The 20799-nt window shown below is 38.7% G+C and overlaps 2 protein-coding genes across 2 annotated transcripts in view; one reads left to right on the top strand and one right to left on the bottom strand.

Moving 5' to 3' along the window:
• The window catches only part of LOC131535838 (zinc finger protein 658B-like), a 175230-nt gene that overhangs the window by 46294 nt on the left and 108137 nt on the right, over window positions 1-20799 (bottom strand). The window lies entirely within an intron of this gene.
• LOC131536555 (NAD(P)(+)--arginine ADP-ribosyltransferase 1-like) lies at window positions 4679-7193 on the top strand. Its single transcript, XM_058769566.1, has 3 exons — window positions 4679-4780; window positions 4856-5186; window positions 6724-7193. The coding sequence occupies exons 1-3, from the start codon at window positions 4730-4732 to the stop codon at window positions 7191-7193; spliced, it is 852 nt and encodes a 283-aa protein (XP_058625549.1). The 5' UTR covers window positions 4679-4729.

Here is a 20799-nt window from a genome sequence, read left to right as displayed (position 1 = left end):
AAAAGGTCTTTGTTTTCTTCTGTAGTTCTTCTACATAGTTCTCCATAAACTCTGTTTTCTTGTCCCTATGAACAATTTTGATATCCGTGGAAACACGGGAATCTTTTTCTATTCTCAGTTTCCTTCGGATGCCCTCGATCCATAGCTGCTCCATAATCTGCAGTTGATATAAACAATACAGCTTTAAGAAAACAATAATTTTATGAAACATTTCAGAAATAGACACAGCATACCTGAATATTACCGGATTAGAAGAAAACTAGTTGTATGTTTGCAAATTTCAGTACTACGCAGAAAGTAGCATATGAAGTAAAACAAATTTTACTAAAAAATAAAACTAATTTTATTTTTCTATGTACATTTCTAAAATGCACTTTCTGTAAAACATGTAAAAGCATGTGTATGAGTAGGGATGCAGTAGTATAAGAAAGTGTGACACTAATGCCCATAGAGCAGCCAATTAATGTTGTATGTAGATAATATAAGGTGCCCTGAGAGCAGTACTAGAATACTTGCAGCGAAAATGTCCTTAGAGCAGCTAATTCATGTTTCATGCAGATACTACATGCAGATACTACAAGGTGTCCTGAGAACAGTATTAGAATGTGAGTGAGTAAGGACGCAGAAAAATGTCCTTAGAGCAGCCAATTGTAGATCTAATGTCATAGCAGCATTAGAATATCTGCAACAAAAATGCGCTAAGAGCAGCAAATTAATGTTGCATGGCGATACGGTAAGGTGCCCTGAGGGCAGTATTAGAATTTATGGTGCAAAAATACCCTTAGAGCAGCCAATTGTAGATCTAATGTCATAAGGTACCCTCAGAGCAGCATTAGAATATCTGCAACAAAATGCGCTAAGAGCAGCAAATGAATGGAGATACGGTAAGGTGCTCTGAGGGCAGTATTAGAATGTTGCATGAAGATACGGTAAGGTGCCCTGAGGGCAGTATTAGAATGTTGCATGGAGATACGGTAAGGTGCCCTAAGAGCAGTATTAGAATGCTGCATGGAGATACGGTAAGGTGCCCTGAGAGCAGTATTAGAATGTTGCATGGAGATACGGTAAGGTGCCCTGAGGGCAGTATTAGAATGTTGCATGGAGATACGGTAAGGTGCCCTGAGGGCAGTATTAGAATTTATGCTCCAAAAATGTCCTTTGAGCAGCAAATGAATGTTGCGCTAAAATACAACACGGTGCTCTAAGACCAGTATTAGAATATATGCATCAAAAATGCACTAAAGAGCAGCTAAGCTTCTTGTTGTATGTAGCTATGACAAAATGCCCTGGGAGCAGCAACACTACCACAGCAAAAGTGTGCAATGACAGCAGCGTAACTTGCTATTATAGCCAGTAAAAGTTATAATAGAATATAAGCTAACATTAGCTGTTATCCTTTCTTAGAGCTAGCTAGCTAATGTTGCGAGTTAGCTTACTTACATCAGTTAGCTAGCTAGTTAAATAACAGCTCGATAGAAAAACAAGCTTTACTTGTTATATATACTTCATTATCTTGACATTTTAATGTAATAATCTAATATAGTTCAACATAAAACATAACATTACCTTAACTGCAATGATATCCTTAGCGTGATGTCTCCACTCTCCAGGAAGTCTCCCGCGTCCTGAGAAAAACAATTCAAATAATCCATGTCCCGCCTCCTGCTGTCGCTGATTGGACGACTGAGAGAACCAATAAGATGCAATGCTTCCCTGAGAACATATTTCAATAACTAAAAGTCTAATCTGCATCCAGGTACTTACCAGGCTCAGCCCTGCTTAGCTTCCATGGGCAACCGGTCTTGGGCTGCAGGGTGATATGGCTGTGGCAATATCTGATTGTGTCTGATTGAGCTCTCTGTATGACTCTGGACATCGCACGGCAGTCGTCAGCGGTCAGATGCAGAGGCTCTGAGTCTGTGTTTGTTGTCAGATCCAGAGCAGAGCGGCTGGAGAAGTCCAGCTTGTGCTGAAGGACAGAGAGCAGAACAGCTGCTGCCTCCTGCTGGACATCAGAGACACTGCAGCAGTGAAGCATCTTCAGCAACAGCAGCCTGTCAACACTGAACACAGACAAACACTAGATCAGGACAGATTCTGTAACGTCAGTCACAGCCTTAATGCAGCTTTAGAAAATGTAAATAATTTAGGGTCAGTATTACGAAATAGGGCAATTAACAGCACCGAGCGGCGTGGAAATTTCTGCACATGATTTACTAACAACGTGCAAATTAAAGAACACAGGCACAACACCTCATTTACATATCGACCGACACAATATACCAAGTGCAGCGCAAATTAGCGTAGTTGCAAATAAAGAATAAAGAAATAAAGAAGCCACAGTACATTGAAAAGAACCAGAGGCCAAAAAATGAAGAGATACAAGAAGTTTTGATAGCGCTGGTATTGCGTGACTCATAGTTGAGGGTTCCAAGACTTACATTATTTCCTGAAGCAAAATAAAAATAAAATGGCTTGGCAAACGATATTTTCATGTTCTTCTGGCATTCCAAATAAATTAATGCGTGTGGAAAAAAAAAAAACCCTCTCCTTCTACCACACGCTCTCTGTTCTCTGCGGCACCTCCTCTAGCAACAGAGGTTTAAAAAGTACTCAAGAAATTTACTCAAGTGAAAGTACAGATACTCAGTGAAAACTGTACTCAATTAAAAGAACAAGTATCTGACCAAAAACATAGTTGAGTAAAAGTAAAAAAAGTACGACTTTAAATTGTACTCGAGTATTAAAAAAGTAGAAGTACTATCTTTTCTGACAGACATTCAGAAGTTTGGTTAAAGGGAGAAAATGAAACAAAATGCAATGGCACAGATCAAACACACAGTAAATTTACTGAGAAAAATGGTGACATGTTCAATACTTAGTTTACCCGCTGTAATTCAATGCTACTTCAAGGCTTGTAGTAGACGTCCACCAGAAAGCTACTGAATGTAACACACAGACAGACCTGAGACTGAGATAGAGAGGAAAGCAGTGAGACCTGAGGTGGGAGAGATGTGTGAAGAGAGGCAGAATGCGCTCCAGCTCTTCCTCTGGTACGGAGGTCCACTGTAGACTGAGTGAAGCTGCCGTGCAGTGCTGCAGTGTGAAGCGCAGGGCCGCACAGTGAACAGAGTCCAGATCTCTGCTCTGCAGGTTAATGTAGTTCTCCACTGACCTCAACAGACTGGACACAAACCCAGCAGAGCCGGACTCATAGATCTCTCTGATTACACACAGCATGAAGCTAGAGCTCATCCTGCACAGACACATATCACAAATATAATTATTAAATCACTGTATATTTTCTATCATTTACTACATACACATTTTCTGAAAGAAATAATTGTTTACTGTTTAAACTTAATCCTGTTCAGGAATGGCATAATTTGACCGATTCTGCATTGAATGTTGCTCTTTTTGAGGTTCACAGTGATTTGTTGAACTCTGTGCTGCAGGAAATAATGGAGCTGTTCCCAGCTCAAGGAACAGGAAGTCAGATCCCCGCTCACTTTCTGCAGGAAGCACTGAGTCAGCTCCTCTTCCTGAGCTTCATAGACACATTCAACCAGCTTCTGGAGAGTCTCTTTGGACAGTCTACACACAGACATTTTAGGTTTTAGAGTGAATTTAACCCTGTCAGATTAAAAACGAAGGAGTCTCCCACAGAGCTGGAGGTTTTGCTGGATAAATATCCTTCCAGCTTGAGGGAGAAACCAAGAAACTTCAAACAGTAAAGTCACCAGCTCTGAATTCTTTGAACCGGACCACTTTAACTAGACCCACATGTTGTGAAGTTCACTGATTTCTGAGCATTTTATGAACACTGATCAGTTGATGGCAAAATTAAAAAAGATGTTTCTTTGGTGCAACCTGCACATGTGACAACCTCACCATCTACATTTTCAGTTTGAGGAGTTATTCAGCTGATCTGCTCTTGAGCTCCTGAAAAATAAAAAGAATATACAGACCTTTACAAAAAGAGACAACAATATTCTGAGGTAAGTTTAAAGTAACAGTTCAACAAAACATTGTGTGTGAGAGAGGTGTGAGGGGTGGGTGTCTGTATATTTAAATTACTTTAAGTCATGAAAGTAATTTAAGCAATTTCAACTTTTTTATAAGCAATTTAAGTTGAAATGACAACCAAGTTGACTGCACTTAAAAATTTAAGGCAGGAGCTAATCTTATGTTTTCAAGTTGAAATTTTTTGTGACCATCACATATTTATGTGATTTTTCGGTAACACTTTATTTCGATAGTCTACTTTAGAGATTCTGCTAACAGTAATTAACTTTGCAACTACATGTCAACTAGCAGTCATTAGAGTATTCGTAGACTCTCTGCTTAATATCCTCTAACACTTTATTTTGGTGGGTCCACAACATACAACATACTGACTATGATAAACATTGCAAGTATATGTCAACTTATTCTACTAACCCTAAACCTACCCTACTGAGAGTTAGTAGACATGTAGTTACAAATTAATGCGAATTAGTTGACATGCGGTTGACATGTAGTGTAAAAGTTACTTATAGTTAGTAGAATGTCTAAAGTGGACTATCAAAATAAAGTAACCGATTTTTCAAATGGTTCTGCTATCCACTAGAAGATACATTATTTTGCATATCTATGTATATATTCCTATTGAAGTAATTGTCTTGTTGTCTTTCAGCATCTGTGCTTCACTAGATTTACTAGATCATCTGAGAGATTTAACTGAATCAAGATGCTGCTAGTGATTGAAGCTCTTCTTCTCATTTTAGCTGCTCTAGGACAGGTAAGCTTGAGTTCTAGTTTGAATATTACAGACATGAACACTGATGATTGATCAATATGATTGCTGTCACTGCAGGATAACAGAACTGCTGCTACTGATGAAAGACAAATATTTCCACTGGATATGGCAGAAAATTCAGTTGATGACAAATTTGATTGGTGTATGAAGAAAATGGAACTTCGTGTACAGACAGAATTTCTGAAGAAGGAAATGAACTCTAACTCTGTATTTGCAAAAGTTTGGAAAGATGCTGAACAGAATCACAAACTGCCAGGAGATAATTTGTCAAAGAATCATTCAGTTGCCATTTATGCGTACACTAACTCAGCTTTTAATCTATATCAGCTCTTCAATGATGCTGTTCGTTCTGGTAAACAAAAATATACAGACGAGAAATATGCATGGTTGTAACATCTGCTTATGATCCTTGATGGTCGTTGGGACTTTATGTCTTAAGGGACCCTTTTAGCCTTTTGACTTTTGCATATAAATTACTGACCTGGCCTCAGCGTTTACATTTATATGGGTACTAAATTGCAGATGGTCTTTATCACTATCAAAAGGATGCAAAAGGATCGACTAAGTGTCCTTATCAAGCTTCAAACACATTCCACAGAAGGGGGGGTGACCCCCCGGACCAGACTAGTCTGTCTCCACGATTTCAAATACACATCACACACACACCTAAAGACATTTTCTCTATTTAGGCCATAATTAAGCAGTTATAAATGTATCTGGTGTATGCATGTTTTGTTTGTATGTTTCCTTATTATATTAGCCTATTTACCACTCGTTATTCGTATTAGTAAGCTCTAAACACTCATATTTAGAGGTATGAAGGTATCTCTGGTTTAATACCTTGTAGACGTCTCTTTCTTGATATCAAAATGATCTGCTCTTTATTCCTCACACAATGATGTACACTATGTGATCATGAAATGCATCACACTATTTTACTGTACTGTGGGGGAAATTACACCAGTCTCCAGATCAGTCGTAAAACATGCAAATGAGGTGTCAAGTGGGACAAAGAAACATTTTCCCGCTGAAACTATGAGCCTTGTTATTGGTCAAACTAACCAAAATGGGTGTTACAGGGAAACAGATAAAACTTCTCCCACACCCAAAAGCTTACTCTCTTCTCTCTTAACTTTCGGTGCCCCGGAGACACACTTATCACCTTGGAAACCTTATGACTCCCCTTCCGGGGGGAGTCCGATCTTCTGGCAGATTTAAGTTCAGTAACTTTGTCGATTCACTTCGGACTAATCAACCCATGGCTGGAATGACGAAGCTTTCACTCCTAAAGGAATTCATCAGGAATCTACGCATTATACATGCGCCAGGATGCTTTACTCAGCACCCACAAAACCCATGCAAGTAACCGCTTGTTAACTATCTAGATGCGCTTCTAGGCTTCGACCCCTTTTAATTAAGGTGATGTGATTATCTAATGGTTCATAACAGGTTGTAGTCAGCTGATGTTAAAATCCTGCCATACTCTCTCTTGCGCGCGAGCACTCCCTCTCTCTCTCTCTCTCTCTCTCTCTCTCTCTCTCTCTCTCTCTCCAGGCCTTCCTTGCGTTGGCATCTATGTTTAATGTGTGTATGTCTGTGCCTAGTTCTATGTTACATGTTCCCCTGTAGTGTAGTTTAATAAACATTCATATGTATTCCCACTTGGTTGTCTGTGTCTGCTGCTCTCAGAACGAGGTCACTTTAACGTCCGGTCTTGTTACATGCTCGGAGCAATGCTTCAGTAAGGAAATTATTTGTCGTGGCCAGATAAATAATTTTCCTTAGACTCAATAGAAGGGTCCGTACTGCGGACGAACTAATCATTTTATTGTACTATTAATACTACAGTTAATTCCTGAAGATGGATATATAATTGATAACCCGTTATGATTAATTATGTTCATCTCATAAAGCAAATATGCTACATGGTATTCACTTTTGGTTAACGGAAGCGATACAGATTCTGAAGAAAACACAAACTAAATGCTATACTACTTATCGTGGTACTTGGGTTGAGTTTGATAAGAATGTTAAGGGCAAAGAAATTTGTTTTGGTTCATTTACGTCTTCCTCTCTTGATCTTAAAGAGGCAGTACGTTTTGGAACTAAATCTTGTTTTGAAATCAGAACTTGTCAAGGTGCCGATCTGTCAAAATATTCTAGGTTTCCTGGTGAGAAAGAGGTGCTGATTCCTCCATACGAGACATTTAAAGTCACTGATATGAAGACAAAAACAGATCAGAAAGATCTCTGGTGTGATACTGTGTTCACTTTGAAAAACTACAAAACAAGAAGTTTCCTGAACTGTGCAGTGGCACATAACACTGGAAACCAAGTTGCTTTTATGAATGTTTTACTAATTTTAACCTTACTTTGCTATTTGTTTAACTACTAATCAGTTACATTCTGCATGTTTCTTGATGTTATAAACATTGAATTGATTATCATATTTTGTTGAATCAAATATTCATATGCTGGTCAGCAATGGGAAGAGTCAAAGCAGCTACAATGACACAAAGGCTGATTTAATATATTAGAAAACTCAGATTTGAATCTCTGCTAAATATGTAGTTAATATGCATGATACAGCTTTTAAAATAATTGTAATTAATTTATGTTTATATTAAGTAAATGCCTAATTTTTATAAAGCAATTGCAAATATTTTTTTCTGTATGTTACTCAATAGGGCTTTTCACACTTGAACTTGTTAACCCTGGGTCATCCTAAACCCCGGATAAGCGGAATCCTGGGTTACCTTAAACGCGTTTTTAGGCGCGACATGTGAACAGCCTCATGAAGGCGAGAAAACAAAGACAAAAGTACAAAAGAAAGAAAACAAGAAGCAAAGTATGTGAATATTTATTTGAATTTCTTTTAAGTGTGGAGAGACTAACGTTATTGTTTACTTGTACAGTAAGAATAATACCGTCTCCTATTCACTCCAGTTCACAAGCTTTCCGTTCTTTTGATCTTATCTTCTCACCGGCTGCAGTTTACAGGACGCGCGTTTCCTGTTACTGACGTGACGTGAGCCTCGCTGCTCGGTTTCTGATTGGCTGTCTGTCTGCCCCGGAGCAGGTTTCATAACCCCGGGTAAAGTGCGGCGCTAACACCGCTTTCAAATGACAGGTGTGAGACGTGTCTTTACCCAGGGTTAAAAGCGCTGTTCAGAACGACGATGACCCGGGGTTAAGCGCAGTGTGAAAAGCCCTAGAATGTGCAATAAAGGGCTACAGTGATAACTTGAACACAGTCTGTGGAGTTCGATTGCTTCAGTCTGTTGTGCTGCTGAGAGGTTTGTGTTTGTAGCTCCGTGTACCTTCGCTTTTTATTGAATCTCTACCCTACTTTCAATCCCTTTTGTCTAAAGTGATAATATATAACTTAATTCCCACCATATTTCTGGTGTTATCTTTCAAACTAATCTAACTAATTTGATCGTTCGCCTTTAAAAACCGCGAGTGCAGCTTGTTAGCCCGTTAGCTTGTCACTCGCGGTTCCATTTGCATTTCTATTCGCGCCTATTATTATTTTATTTTTTTTCCTCGCTCCGTTTTTCACGAGCTCATCAAACAACAGTGGTAAGTGGTAAGTGGTAAGTTAAGTTGGTATCATTCATCAATCACGGTGAGTAATGGCTTCTTCTCCTGCTATTGTTGTTTGCACTGTTTGCCACATGTATAGTTTATCTGTCTCTGTCAGCAGCGAGGGATTCACATGTGATAAATGCAGGGAAATAGTTAGGCTGACAGAGAAGGTTTTAGAACTAGAGACACGCATCCAAACTTTAATTGAGGACAGTAAGAATGTGAAGGCTGTAGATACTGCTTTGGATGCGACTAGCTCAGGGAGTCCTGTACATTGTTCGGTTTCGGTTGAGCCCGTGCAGCAGGGCAACTGGGTGACTGTGAGGCGGCATAGTCGCGGGTCAAAACACCACTCTTCCGTTCCGATCAGAACATCAAACAGGTTCTCCCCACTCAGTGAAGCACCCACTGAGAAACCTGATGAAAGTGCTCTAGTTATTGGCGATTCTATTGTAAGGAACGTGAAAATAGAGACACCAGCCACCATAGTCCATTGTTTACCAGGAGCCAGAGCGCCTGACATCTTGGCAAATTTAAAAGTGCTGACTAATGCTAAACGTAAATTCAGTAAGATTGTTATCCACGTCGGCGCTAATGATGTTCGACTTCGCCAGTCGGAGATCACCAAAAATAATGTTAAAGAGGTGTGTGAACTTGCAAGTACGATGTCAGACACTGTAATATGCTCTGGCCCGCTCCCTGCTTACCGGGGTGATGAGATTCATAGCAGACTGTCGTCACTTAATGGCTGGATGTCTAAGTGGTGCCCGCAAAATAACATAGGCTTTATAGACAATTGGAAGAATTTTTGGGGCAGACCTGACCTGTTGAAAAGAGATGGTGTTCATCCCTCCTGGGGTGGTGCCGCTCTTCTCTCTAGAAATATGGCACATAGTCTTAGAGTTTGTACTTGACTAACTGGAGCCCAGGTCAGGAAGCAGACAGACTGGCTAAACCGATCGTCTGCTAGCCGCCTCATGTCACCAAAGTCAGTTAACTCTCAGCACATAGAAACTTTTTCACCTAGATATCACTCTATAGAGACTGTGTCTGTTCCCCGAACTAGAAAATACAGAAAACATCCAAACCAAAGTAATAGTAACAATTTAATTGATGTTCAACAAATAAAAACGATATAATACAGATAAACACATGATAAAGCTTGGCTTATTAAATATTAGATCCCTTTCTTCAAAAGCACTTTTGTAAATGATATGTTCACTGACCATAAACTAGATGTGCTTTGTCTGACAGAAACCTGGCTAAAACAAGATGATTACATTACTTTAAACGAGTCTACACCACAAGATTACTGTTACAAACATGAACCGCGTCCAAAAGGTAAAGGGGAGGTGTTGCTACAATTTATAGAAATATTTTCAGTATCTCTCAGAGGTTGGGTTTCAAGTATAATTCGTTCAAGTAATGGTGCTTCATATAACGTTATCCAAAGAAACAAGTGTTAATGATAAATCCCTGTGATGTTTGTACTGGCTACTGTATACAGGCCACCAGGGCACCATACAGACTTTATTAAAGAATTTTCTGATCTTCTATCGGAGTTAGTGCTGACTGCAGATAAAGTCCTAATCGTTGGTGATTTTAATATCCATGTTGATAATGAAAGAGATTCGTTGGGATCAGCATTTATAGACATTCTAAACTCAATTGGTGTTAAACAACACGTGTCAGGACCTACTCATTGTCGAAATCATACTCTAGATTTAATACTGTCACATGGAATTGATGTCAGTGGCGTTGAAATTTTGCAGCAGAGTGATGATATCTCAGATCATTATCTAGTCTCCTGTATATTCCATATAGCTAAAGCTGTAAAGCCAACTTCTTGTTACAAATATGGTAGAACCATTACCTCTACCACAAAAGACTGCTTTATAAATAATCTTCCAGATTTATCTCAGTTCCTCAGCATATCCAATAGCTCAGAACAACTTGATGATGTAACGGGAACTATGGACTCTCTCTTTTCTAGCACTTTAGATGCGGTTGCTCCTTTACGCTTAAGGAAGATTAAGGATAAGAGTCCAACACCGTGGTATAATGAGCACACTCGCCCTAAAGAGAGCAGCCCGGAAAATGGAGCGCAGCTGGAGGAAAACTAAATTAGAGGTATTTCGTTTAGCTTGGCGGGAAAGTACCCTATCCTACAGAAAAGCATTAAAACTGCTAGATCTGATTACTTTTCGTCTCTTCTAGAAGAAAACAAACATAACCCCAGTATTTATTCAATACAGTAACTAAATTAACGAAAAATCAAGCATCAACAGGTGTTGGCATTTCCCAAGAGCATAGCAGTAATGACTTTATGAACTACTTCACTTCCAAGATCGATACTATCAGAGATAAAATTGTATCCTTGCTGCCGTCAGCTACAGTATCGCATCAGATAGCGCACTATAGATCCCCTGAGGAACAATTCCACTCATTCTCTACTGTGGAGAGGAAGAATTGTATAAACTTGTTAAATCATCTAAACCAACAACATGTATGTTAGACCCGATTCCATCTAAACTACTAAAAGAGCTGCTTCCAGAAGTCATAGATCCTCTTTTGGCTATTATTAATTCATCATTGTCATTAGGATATGTCCCCAAAACCTTCAAATTGGCTGTTATTAAGCCTCTCATTAAAAACCACAACTTGACCCCAAAGATCTAGTTAATTACAGACCGATCTCAAATCTCCCTTTTCTGTCAAAGATACTAGAAAGGTAGTATCCTCACAATTATATTCCTTCCTAGAGAAAAATGATATCTGTGAGGAATTCCAGTCAGGATTTAGATCGTATCATAGTACTGAGACTGCTCTCATTAGAGTTACAAATGACCTGCTTCTATCATCTGATCGTGGTTGTATCTCTTTATTAGTTCTACTGGATCTTAGCGCTGCGTTCGACACTATCGACCACAACATTCTTTTGAATAGATTACAAAACTTTGTTGGCATTAGTGGAAGTGCCTTAGCATGGTTCAAATCGTACTTATCTGACCGCCATCAGTTCGTAGCAGTGAATGAAGAGGTATCATATCGATCACAAGTGCAGTATGGAGTACCTCAAGGCTCAGTACTAGGGCCGTTACTTTTCACGCTCTACATGTTACCCTTGGGAGATATTATCAGGAGACATGGTGTTAGCTTTCACTGTTATGCTGATGATACTCAGCTCTATATTTCTTCGCGCCCGGTGAAACACACCAAATTGAGAAACTAACGGAATGCATAGTCGATATAAAAACTGGATGACGGTAATTTTTACTGCTAAATTCTGAAAAACAGAGGTGTTAATTATCGGACCTAAAACCCCACATGTAATAACTTAGAACATTATCTAACACTTGACGGCTGCTCTGTCAATTCTTCTTCATCAGTCAGGAACCTAGGTGTGCTGTTCGATATAAATCTGTCATTTGAAAGCCATGTTTCTAGCATCTGTAAAACTGCATTTTTCATCTCAAAACATATCTAAATTGCGACCAATGCTCTCAACGTCAAATGCAGAAATGTTAATTCATGCGTTTATGACCTCAAGGTTAGACTATTGTAATGCTTTATTGGGTGGTTGTTCTGCACGCTTGATCAACAAACTACAGTTAGTCCAAAATGCAGCAGCTAGAGTCCTTACTAGAACCAGGAAATATGACCATATTAGCCCGGTTCTGTCAACACTGCACTGGCTCCCTATCAAGCATCGGATAGATTTTAAAATCTTGTTAATTACTTATAAAGCCCTGAATGGTTTAGCTCCTCAGTACTTGAGCGAGCTCTTATCGCATTATAGTCCTCCACGTCCGCTGCGTTCTCAAAACTCCGGCCGTTTGATAATACCTAGAATATCAAAATCGACTGCGGGCGGCAGATCCTATTCCTATTTAGCACCCAAACTCTGGAACAGTCTACCTAACACTGTTCGGGAGGCAGACACACTCTGTCAGTTTAAATCTAGATTAAAGACCCATCTCTTTAGCCTGGCTTACACATAACACATTAATACGCTTCTATTATTCAAATCCGTTAAAGGATTGTTAGGCTGCATTAATTAGATCAACCGAACCGGGAACACTCCCCATAACACACGATGTACTCGTTACATCGTAAGTTGAATGGCATCTACGCTAATATTTGTCTGTTTCTTTCCTAGTCTGTTTCTCAGTCCGTATCCGATCAGATGGTGGATCAGCACCAAGAGATGATGTCTACAGCCCTGATTGTCAGCGGAGACCAGGACACCCAGATGACCCCCAGAGATATATCCCCAGATATATCAACCAAAAATAACAAAATAACTAAAATATAATAAAATACCTAACTACATAATACTACTATTGTTAGAAATTGCAACAAAATGAAAATAGAAATATAAACTTTTGAACTGCGGGTTTCATCTGGTCAGAGGAGAACTGGCCCCCCGACTGAGCCTGGTTTCTCCCAAGGTTTTTTTTTCTCCATTCTGTCACAGAGGGAGTTTTGGTTCCTTGCCGCTGTCGCCTCTGGCTTGCTCAGTTGGGGACACTTAATTTCTAGCGATTATCGCCGATTTGATTGCACAGATACTATTTAAACTAAACTGAGCTAGACAATGACATCTCTGAATTCAATAATGAAATGCCTTTAACTGAAAATTGAAAATTGAGTGTTTAATCTTATCATTATACATTACTGACACTCTATCCTCCAATTTGATACTGTTAAGTGCTTTGACACAATCTGTATTGTAAAAGCGCTATATAAATAAAGGTGCCTTGACTTGACAGTCAGCACAAAACTCAAGATCAAAGTATGTTAAGTTCAGTGACTGCTGATATGCAGCATTTATCTGATCACACAATCATGTTTAAAAGATGGACATCAGGTATAAATAAGAGCACTTAGATGTTTAAACATTCAGATTCATATTCTGTCAACTAAATAAATCTCTTTATTAATTAGAAAGTTTCTGTCTCTCTCATAATTATTTTTGATAAACACAGCATTTTGTGTGATTGTGTAAATGTAACAAAGTGATCAACTTGGAACTGAAAATCACGTGGAACAAAATAAATGACTTTTAATTTTGTGACATATAGAATATTTGATGAAAATATAATTTGAACAGACACTAAAGTAAAGAAACAGCCAGTATACATGCTGAAAGCAAGACTAGTTTCTACTGCATTTGGTTGATAATTTCCGACTTATAACAAATATTTGACATAAAATTTCTGTTGGTTCACATATAAATATCTAATTCTTCCAAATAGCAAAGCCATGAATCTCAGCAGTCGGGGAAACGTCCAGTCTGCTGCTGATATGATGAGCTCATGCAGTGAAGACAAAAGCAGATCAGAACGATATCTGATTCATGATCTGTATCATGAATGTTTATTTGTAAAGCTCTTGTTCTTGTAAAGTTCTTCCTATGGCTCATTTTCTTTTTGTGATCAACTTTTTATTGTCTTTTATATATAACATAACATCATAACATCCACTCAAAACAAAAAAAACAACAACAGCAGACATATAATCAACAGTTCAAAGAATCTCAAAGAAGAGAGAGAAAGGGGAGGGGGGAGAAAAAATAAATACAAATCATTCCTTTATATACTCACGTATGTTCAAGGAAAAACATTGCCAAGCATCAAGAGTATTAGGTTTGGCCTTATTAATTTGTGCTGTTGTCCATTCACAAGTTACTATTTTAAGCAGGCTATGGATCCAATATGTTTTCCCACACATGTACGGTGTAAATCAGTTCTGTATTATTGTCTTCTTCACAGCTGTAAAACCAGTAAACAACATTCTCTTTTGTATTAAGTTTATACAGAGACCAGAATCATCATTAAGAAGACATAAACTTAGATTAGCAAAGTAATCAATTTGCAGTAAAGAGAATAAAACCAGGTTTAAAGATGAGCTTCTGAATGAGATCAGTGATTCAGGCCACTAGATAATGATTATATCATTATCAATAATCAATAATCAATCGAAAGAACACAATAACACATTTTCCAGGCCTTTCTTGCTATAATAAATATGCTTTTCAAACACAGTTACAGCAGCCAGAAAAAAGCTAAGATTAAAAATCAAGGGTCAAGAGCCCAACTAAAGCAAACCCTGATCGCCACAATGGTGAGGTCAAACTAAACGTTTTCAATAAAACAACTAAACTTCTGTTAATTCTCAAATAATTTTTATAGACATATGACAAAAATAAAGTCAAATTGTAATGTGTGAAGCTGGTAATGCTGTTTGTGGAGTTGTTTAATCAGATCTTGAGAGATTTAATGATGTCTTGTATTTCAGTTGAGTTCATCTAAGGCTGTGGATGAAGTCAGTTGTAGTTCTTGTTTCTGATTCTGCTTGTAAACAGCAGGTGTTATCTATAAGGAGAGTACATATTGAACTGAACTGCATTATTTTGAACAAGAGAGATCTAATTTAGTTTTGTGGGTCACCATTGTTGTGGAGAGTAGAGCCTGTGCTTCAGTCAGTGACTACGTTTACATGGACATCAGTAATCTAATTATTTACCTTATTCTGAATAAGACACTATTATGATTAAGGTGTTTACATGAGTTGCTTTTAGAATAATTCTTTCATGTTCCTGTTTTACATGTTATAGTACATAGATCGATTAATGGCACGCGTCATTACATCACCACGCGACGCTATCCGACGTCTCCTCCAGAATTTCACATATAAACATATAGTTCGTCTTCGTGATGATGCCATATACAGTTTTGGTTGTTTCATTTTTAATTTTATGAACGCTTCAAGTGCAGTTAATTATTTGTAAGTGCACACAGACGACGGCGGTGTTGAAGCTCTTTTTTTTGCCGTCAAACGGTTGACGACCTGTGTCATGTGTGTCCTGTCGCAAAATGCGAAAAGTCCTGCACGACGGTAATAGTGTGATTAAGGTGTTTACATGTCTGTACTGCACTTCAGTAATGCGACTAAAATAGGAATACTCCACATGTCTTAATTCGATTTCTGTTTACTTCGATTATGACTTTAGCCGGATTAAGGTCATCAAAAATCTCTGTTTACATGGTAGACTCTTAATCAGAGTATTGTCTTAATCGTATTAAAATCAGAGTATTGATGTCCATGTAAACGTACTGACTGATGAGCCACAAGCACTGTTTTGCTGCTTTATTTAAAGACAGTGTAGAGTTGTTGATACAGTGATGATCTCTTTTTTAAGTGCTTTAGCTGATGATAAACTTCAACGATTTGAGTTAAAGTCATGTTTTTAGTAATTTTACTATTACAAATTAAGTGTTTGCAGTTTTATATTAAGAAATATTCCTTCTTAGTAGACTCAAATGAAATAAGTTAAACAAATGTTTACACCATCACAACAATTTTACAGCATGCAAGAGTTTGCTGTATTTTTACAGTTATTAATTTACATTATTGATTTACAGTACTCTTGTAAATTTACGGTCTTACTGGCAACCAAAATTATCAGTAAGTTAGTGTAAATTTTACAGCAATTTTTTACAGTGTTTTACATTTCAGTTCTTATCAATTCCCAGTTTAGATTCTAAACTTGTAAAAAAAAAATGAAGTAAAACATTTTGACCTGTATTGTCATTTAGCCTACTTATTGATAATTTGTTTGCAAAAATATATGTATTTATGTGCAGTGTTTTGACAATAAAATAATGTTCAGATTTATATACTTCCCTGACCAGTTTTTAGCAGCAATCTACCAGTAGGCATAAGATATATATATATATATATATATATATATATATATATTTATTGTGACGGGAGGAGCCAACGACAGACACAGTGGGTGTGGCGTCAGGCCTCGGAGAGGCTTTTATTAAACAAAAACCATAAAATAAAGTGTCCAGGGGGAAGAAGTGTCCAAACGAAACAGGGGGATCTGGTGTCCTCGTTGTGCTGTGGGGCTCGTGAAGGAGGGCAGTGTTCTGGAAGGGAAGGGTCCAGGTAAGGGGCGGAGTCCGGTGGCCGCACGCACTCCCACTCTGGTCCGGTTATGAGGGGCGGCGGCTTCATCTGAGCGGCGGCTCTTCCTCGTCTTCCTCGGCCTTTGGTGGGATGTACGACCCGGCATCCTGGCCCGTCGGCCGTAATACGGGTGCAGATTTCACCTGACTCTGGATCCTGCAGCTCATATCTCTGGCGGCACGACGTCCCTCAACGCACCCTCAACGCACCCTTCCTGGACCCACGAGGACACCAGCGTGCATGCACGGGGGAAGAGACCGGTCTTCCGAGGAGAGGCGCGCTTGGCATTTAACAGCAGCGGTGATAAGGCTTCATTCAGTCCAGCTGTGCCTCATCACACGCCGCCAGCCCTCGCTGATTCTACGCCCCTCCTCTCATACACACCCACTCCCGTCGGGAGCCTGGTGAAGGGCGGCGAATAAGGGACGGGGTGGTGATGAAGAAAAGGGGGAGGGCAACCGACTCGTCACAATATATATATATATATATATATATATATATATTAGTGATGCGCGGATGGCGGTTACATCCGCGGGCGCTGCGGATAATCCACGGGTCGGGTGCTTCGGGTAATAAAACATTGCAGTTTGATTATTTGCGGGTCGATAAGATAAATCATTAATCATGCAAATATTAACATTTTCTAAAATATGAACGTGTTTTAAATAGGATACAGAAATTGAATAAACTGTAAATCAACATATTAAAATTATTCAACAAAATATTATTTAGTCAAGAGCAGTGAGGGATTTCTTCTGTCTTTTGTTGTTCTTTATTAGGCTGCTGTCACAAGACCTGTTTCACGGATCCAATACTTATACATATGCGTTCGCAACTTAAGACAAAACCGACAATGCTTATCGCCAGGATGACCATTTTGACGTTATTTTGACGAGAAAAGACGCGGTACAGCTGAATCACTCACGCTGTTTTCAAATGACTGGTTGTGTGAATTTATTTACTCATCTAACCTACACGCTACAGTATATTGAATAAATGTTTTGCAGGAATTTCCCTCATTTTAAAGTCGAAAGCTGCGGAATATATGCAATCCCACACGAAATTCAGGACCTGATTAAGCATAATTCTACTGTACATAGAATTGTGAAACATGACTTTTCCAAAACTTTCTGGGTTTATTTATTTTTCCAAAACTTTACAGGCCTGGAAATTGCTGTTTTAAAATTCCATGACTTTTCCAGGTTTTTCATGACCGTATGAACCCTGAATGTGACGATCGGGTGCGGTTATCTAAATCAGACAAAAATATAGGTGCGAGTGGATAATTTATTTGAAGCTGCAGATTCGGGTGACGTTTTAGCTCATAGCAGCCATTTTTGACGGATATATTAGCCTACCATTTGTATTGACATAGTTTAACTACAAAAATTAAACTATAGTTACTATAATGAATTTAATGAATGTAGTGAATTTTGTGGTTACTGAAGTTTTACTACAAATAACATAATTATGGTTACTATAGTGAGATAATAGTAAATTTGTGGATACTGTGATTTTACTGCAAATACCATAGTTATGGTTACTATAGTAAAAACATGGTTTAACTACAAAGGGCTTTAATGAGTTAACACATGCCTTTTTTAGAGCACTGTGCAGTAGCGTGGACATTTACATTAGTTTAGCAGGGAAGGTCCCGAGGTTGCCAGATTTGTGTAAACAAAATCAGCCAAATGTCCATTCAAAGCTAGTCGGAAAACTGCAGGCTTATAAATACTGTAAGACTTGGCAACACAGGAAGGTCCTGGCAGATCGCAGGCTGGATTTTCACAGAAAAAAAAAAAGAGTTAAGTGAATCTGAAAATGCTCGCACAGGAAAAACTGCTACATCTAATGACTTTCGACTTGGTGACCTTGATATAAATGTAGTTGAGTAAAAAGTACGATATTTGTCTTTCAAATGTAGTGAGGTTAAAGTCGCAAGTTTCCAGAAAAAAGGGGAAAGGGAAAGGGAAGTGGTGTGTGGCCAAGTATGGTGACCCATACTCGGAATTTGTGCTCTGCATTTAACCAGTGTTGCCACAGTTACTTTGAAAAAGTAATCTGATTACTGATTACTCCTTTAAAAAGTAACTTAGTTACTTTACAAATTACTTGATTTTAAAAGTAACTAAGTTAGATTACAAGTTACTTTATTAGTTACATTCAGCAACTGCCGACAACACCCCTGCCGCCTCAAAATAAAAATGACAACCGGTTTTGCCAACACTCACTTTATTGGAAGACTCATTAGGCTTGTTCGTCTTTAAGCGGCACTGCGCAGAATGGTCAGTGTATGACATCAAAGTACCGCGAGAGTACTATGCTTTCGAATGGCTCTCGCGGTACTTTGAGGTCATACACTGACCATTCTGCGCAGCGCCGCTTAAAGTCGAACGCGCCTAATGGCATGATTGAGAGCAAACGTGAGAGGCGAGAGGGAAAAAAATCTCCAAAAAAAGTCGCTATTTTTATTTAAATATAGCTAAAATAGCTCCTTGTCGCAAAAAATCAATACAAGTCACAGCAGCAATGAGAAAGTAGCTAAATTTGGCTACAAAATCCCCAAATTGGCAACACTGGTCGCATTCGTGACTTCACTCCCCGAGACGCAAGAAGAAAGCAAATATATATATTTTTACTAAGGAAAATGACAAAAATAGTAACGCACAGTGATTTGGATAAGTAACTTCAATCTTATTACTGGTTTGGAAATAGTAATGCGTTAGATTACTCGTTACTGAAAGAGTGGTCAGATTAGAGTAACGCGTTACTAAGTAACGCGTTACCGACATCACTGCATTTAACCCATCCAAGTGCGTGCACACACACAGTAGTGAACACACACCCGGAGCAGTGGGCAGCCAATGCTGCAGCACCCGGGAGCAGTTGGGGGTTTGGTGCTGTGCTCAAGGGTCTCACCTCAGTCGTGATATTGAGGGTGGAGAGAGTGCTGATTATTCACTCCCCCCACCTGCAAACTCTGCCAGACCTGAGACTCGAACCCACGACCTTCAGGTTACAAGGTTACTCTCTATCCATTAGGCCAGGGGTCACCAAGTTCAGTCCTGGAGGGCCGGTGTCCTGCAGAGTTTTGCACCAACCCTAATCAAACATACCTTAAGCAGCTAATCAAGGTCTTACTTTAGATATACTTGAAACATCCAGGCAGGTGTGTTGAGGCAAGTTGAGCTAAACTCTGCAGGACACCGGCCCTCCAGGATCAAGTCTGATGACCCCTGCATTAGGCCATGACTGCCCCTATAAAATAATACTCAAGTAAAGTACAGATACTCAAAAAGTGTACTTAAGTACAATACTCAAGTAAATTTACTTCGTTACTGTCCACCTCTGCTAATGGGATAATTAACAAGACTCCAGGTGAAGAGAATGACTAATTAAACAGACTGGGAAAAACTAGGTCACAGGGGAAACAGAAACAGAAAACCACAGACATGTAACATGTTCTTACTTACTGTGATTACTGTGTCTTTCTTATCTTTTGAATTTCAATAAGGTATTATCATCACACTTGTTTCACCATAAACTGATCAAATGTTTTGTTTACTTGAAAATCACTGATTGCAACAACAATATAACATATTTTGTCATTAACTGCAGACCATTTGAAGTGCATTATACACAGCTAAGCACTTTGCATATGTACTGAACACAATATTTGAAACTAAAACTATATATAAAAAACAAATCATGTTCAGTCTAATCACATATTAAATGGATTATTATTATTTTTTTTACCTCTCTCTAAAATACATGAAGTACAGTAAGTGTTGGTTAAATCAAATATATTTTGTAAGGTGAAAACTGAGATTAAGTGTCACATGCCTTTTGGTCTAGATCTGTTCAAAAGTGATTACACAAGTGTTCTCATGCCCTTTACTATCATAAGCAGTATGTTATGTACCATTTAATGGAAGATAGAACATTGGTCATAAATGTATATGGCTTTACATAGAACTTTGTAACCATGCTTTGAAAATTAGTGAGGTCTGGAGTGGCATAAAGAATTGTGCTATAATAAACCAATAACCCATGTCCTGACCTGAAGGAATGATATCATTATGTCTCTGTATCAGTCTGTCTTCTGAAAGTGAGTTAGGACAGTTAGTTTCTCACCTGAACTCTTGACAGTATATGTGTGTGTATATTCCAGTCCTCGACACCCCCAACCCCCCCCCGCTCTGCACATTTTGTGTGTATCTCTTATCGCTTCTGACGTTTGGCCGCGAGGACTGAAATTGAGAACCGCTGGTATACATTCAGTATTCAGTATACATTCCGAGTGCTTGCCGAACTGTTGCGCTGGCGTTGCTCATGCACTGTAAAAAGTGATAAGTTGACTTAACTTAAAAAAATTGGGGAAAACCATTGCCTTAAAATTATTAAGTAAATAATAATTATAATAATAATAAAGT

The sequence above is a fragment of the Onychostoma macrolepis genome, chromosome 03 (genome assembly GCF_012432095.1).
Source record: "Onychostoma macrolepis isolate SWU-2019 chromosome 03, ASM1243209v1, whole genome shotgun sequence".
Classification (NCBI taxonomy): Eukaryota; Metazoa; Chordata; class Actinopteri; order Cypriniformes; family Cyprinidae; genus Onychostoma; species Onychostoma macrolepis.
The sequence above is the reverse complement of the archived record's forward strand: the minus strand, read 5'-3'. Positions and strand labels throughout refer to the sequence as shown.

Bases quoted from the DNA above. Each gene is read 5' to 3' on its own strand.
- LOC131536555 (XM_058769566.1), top strand. From the start codon at position 4,730: ATGCTGCTAGTGATTGAAGCTCTTCTTCTCATTTTAGCTGCTCTAGGA. The intron at 4,781-4,855 runs GTAAGCTTGAGT...CTGTCACTGCAG, and splicing joins TTTTAGCTGCTCTAGGACAG to GATAACAGAACTGCTGCTAC. The intron at 5,187-6,723 runs TGTAACATCTGC...CAAATATGCTAC, and splicing joins AGACGAGAAATATGCATGGT to ATGGTATTCACTTTTGGTTA.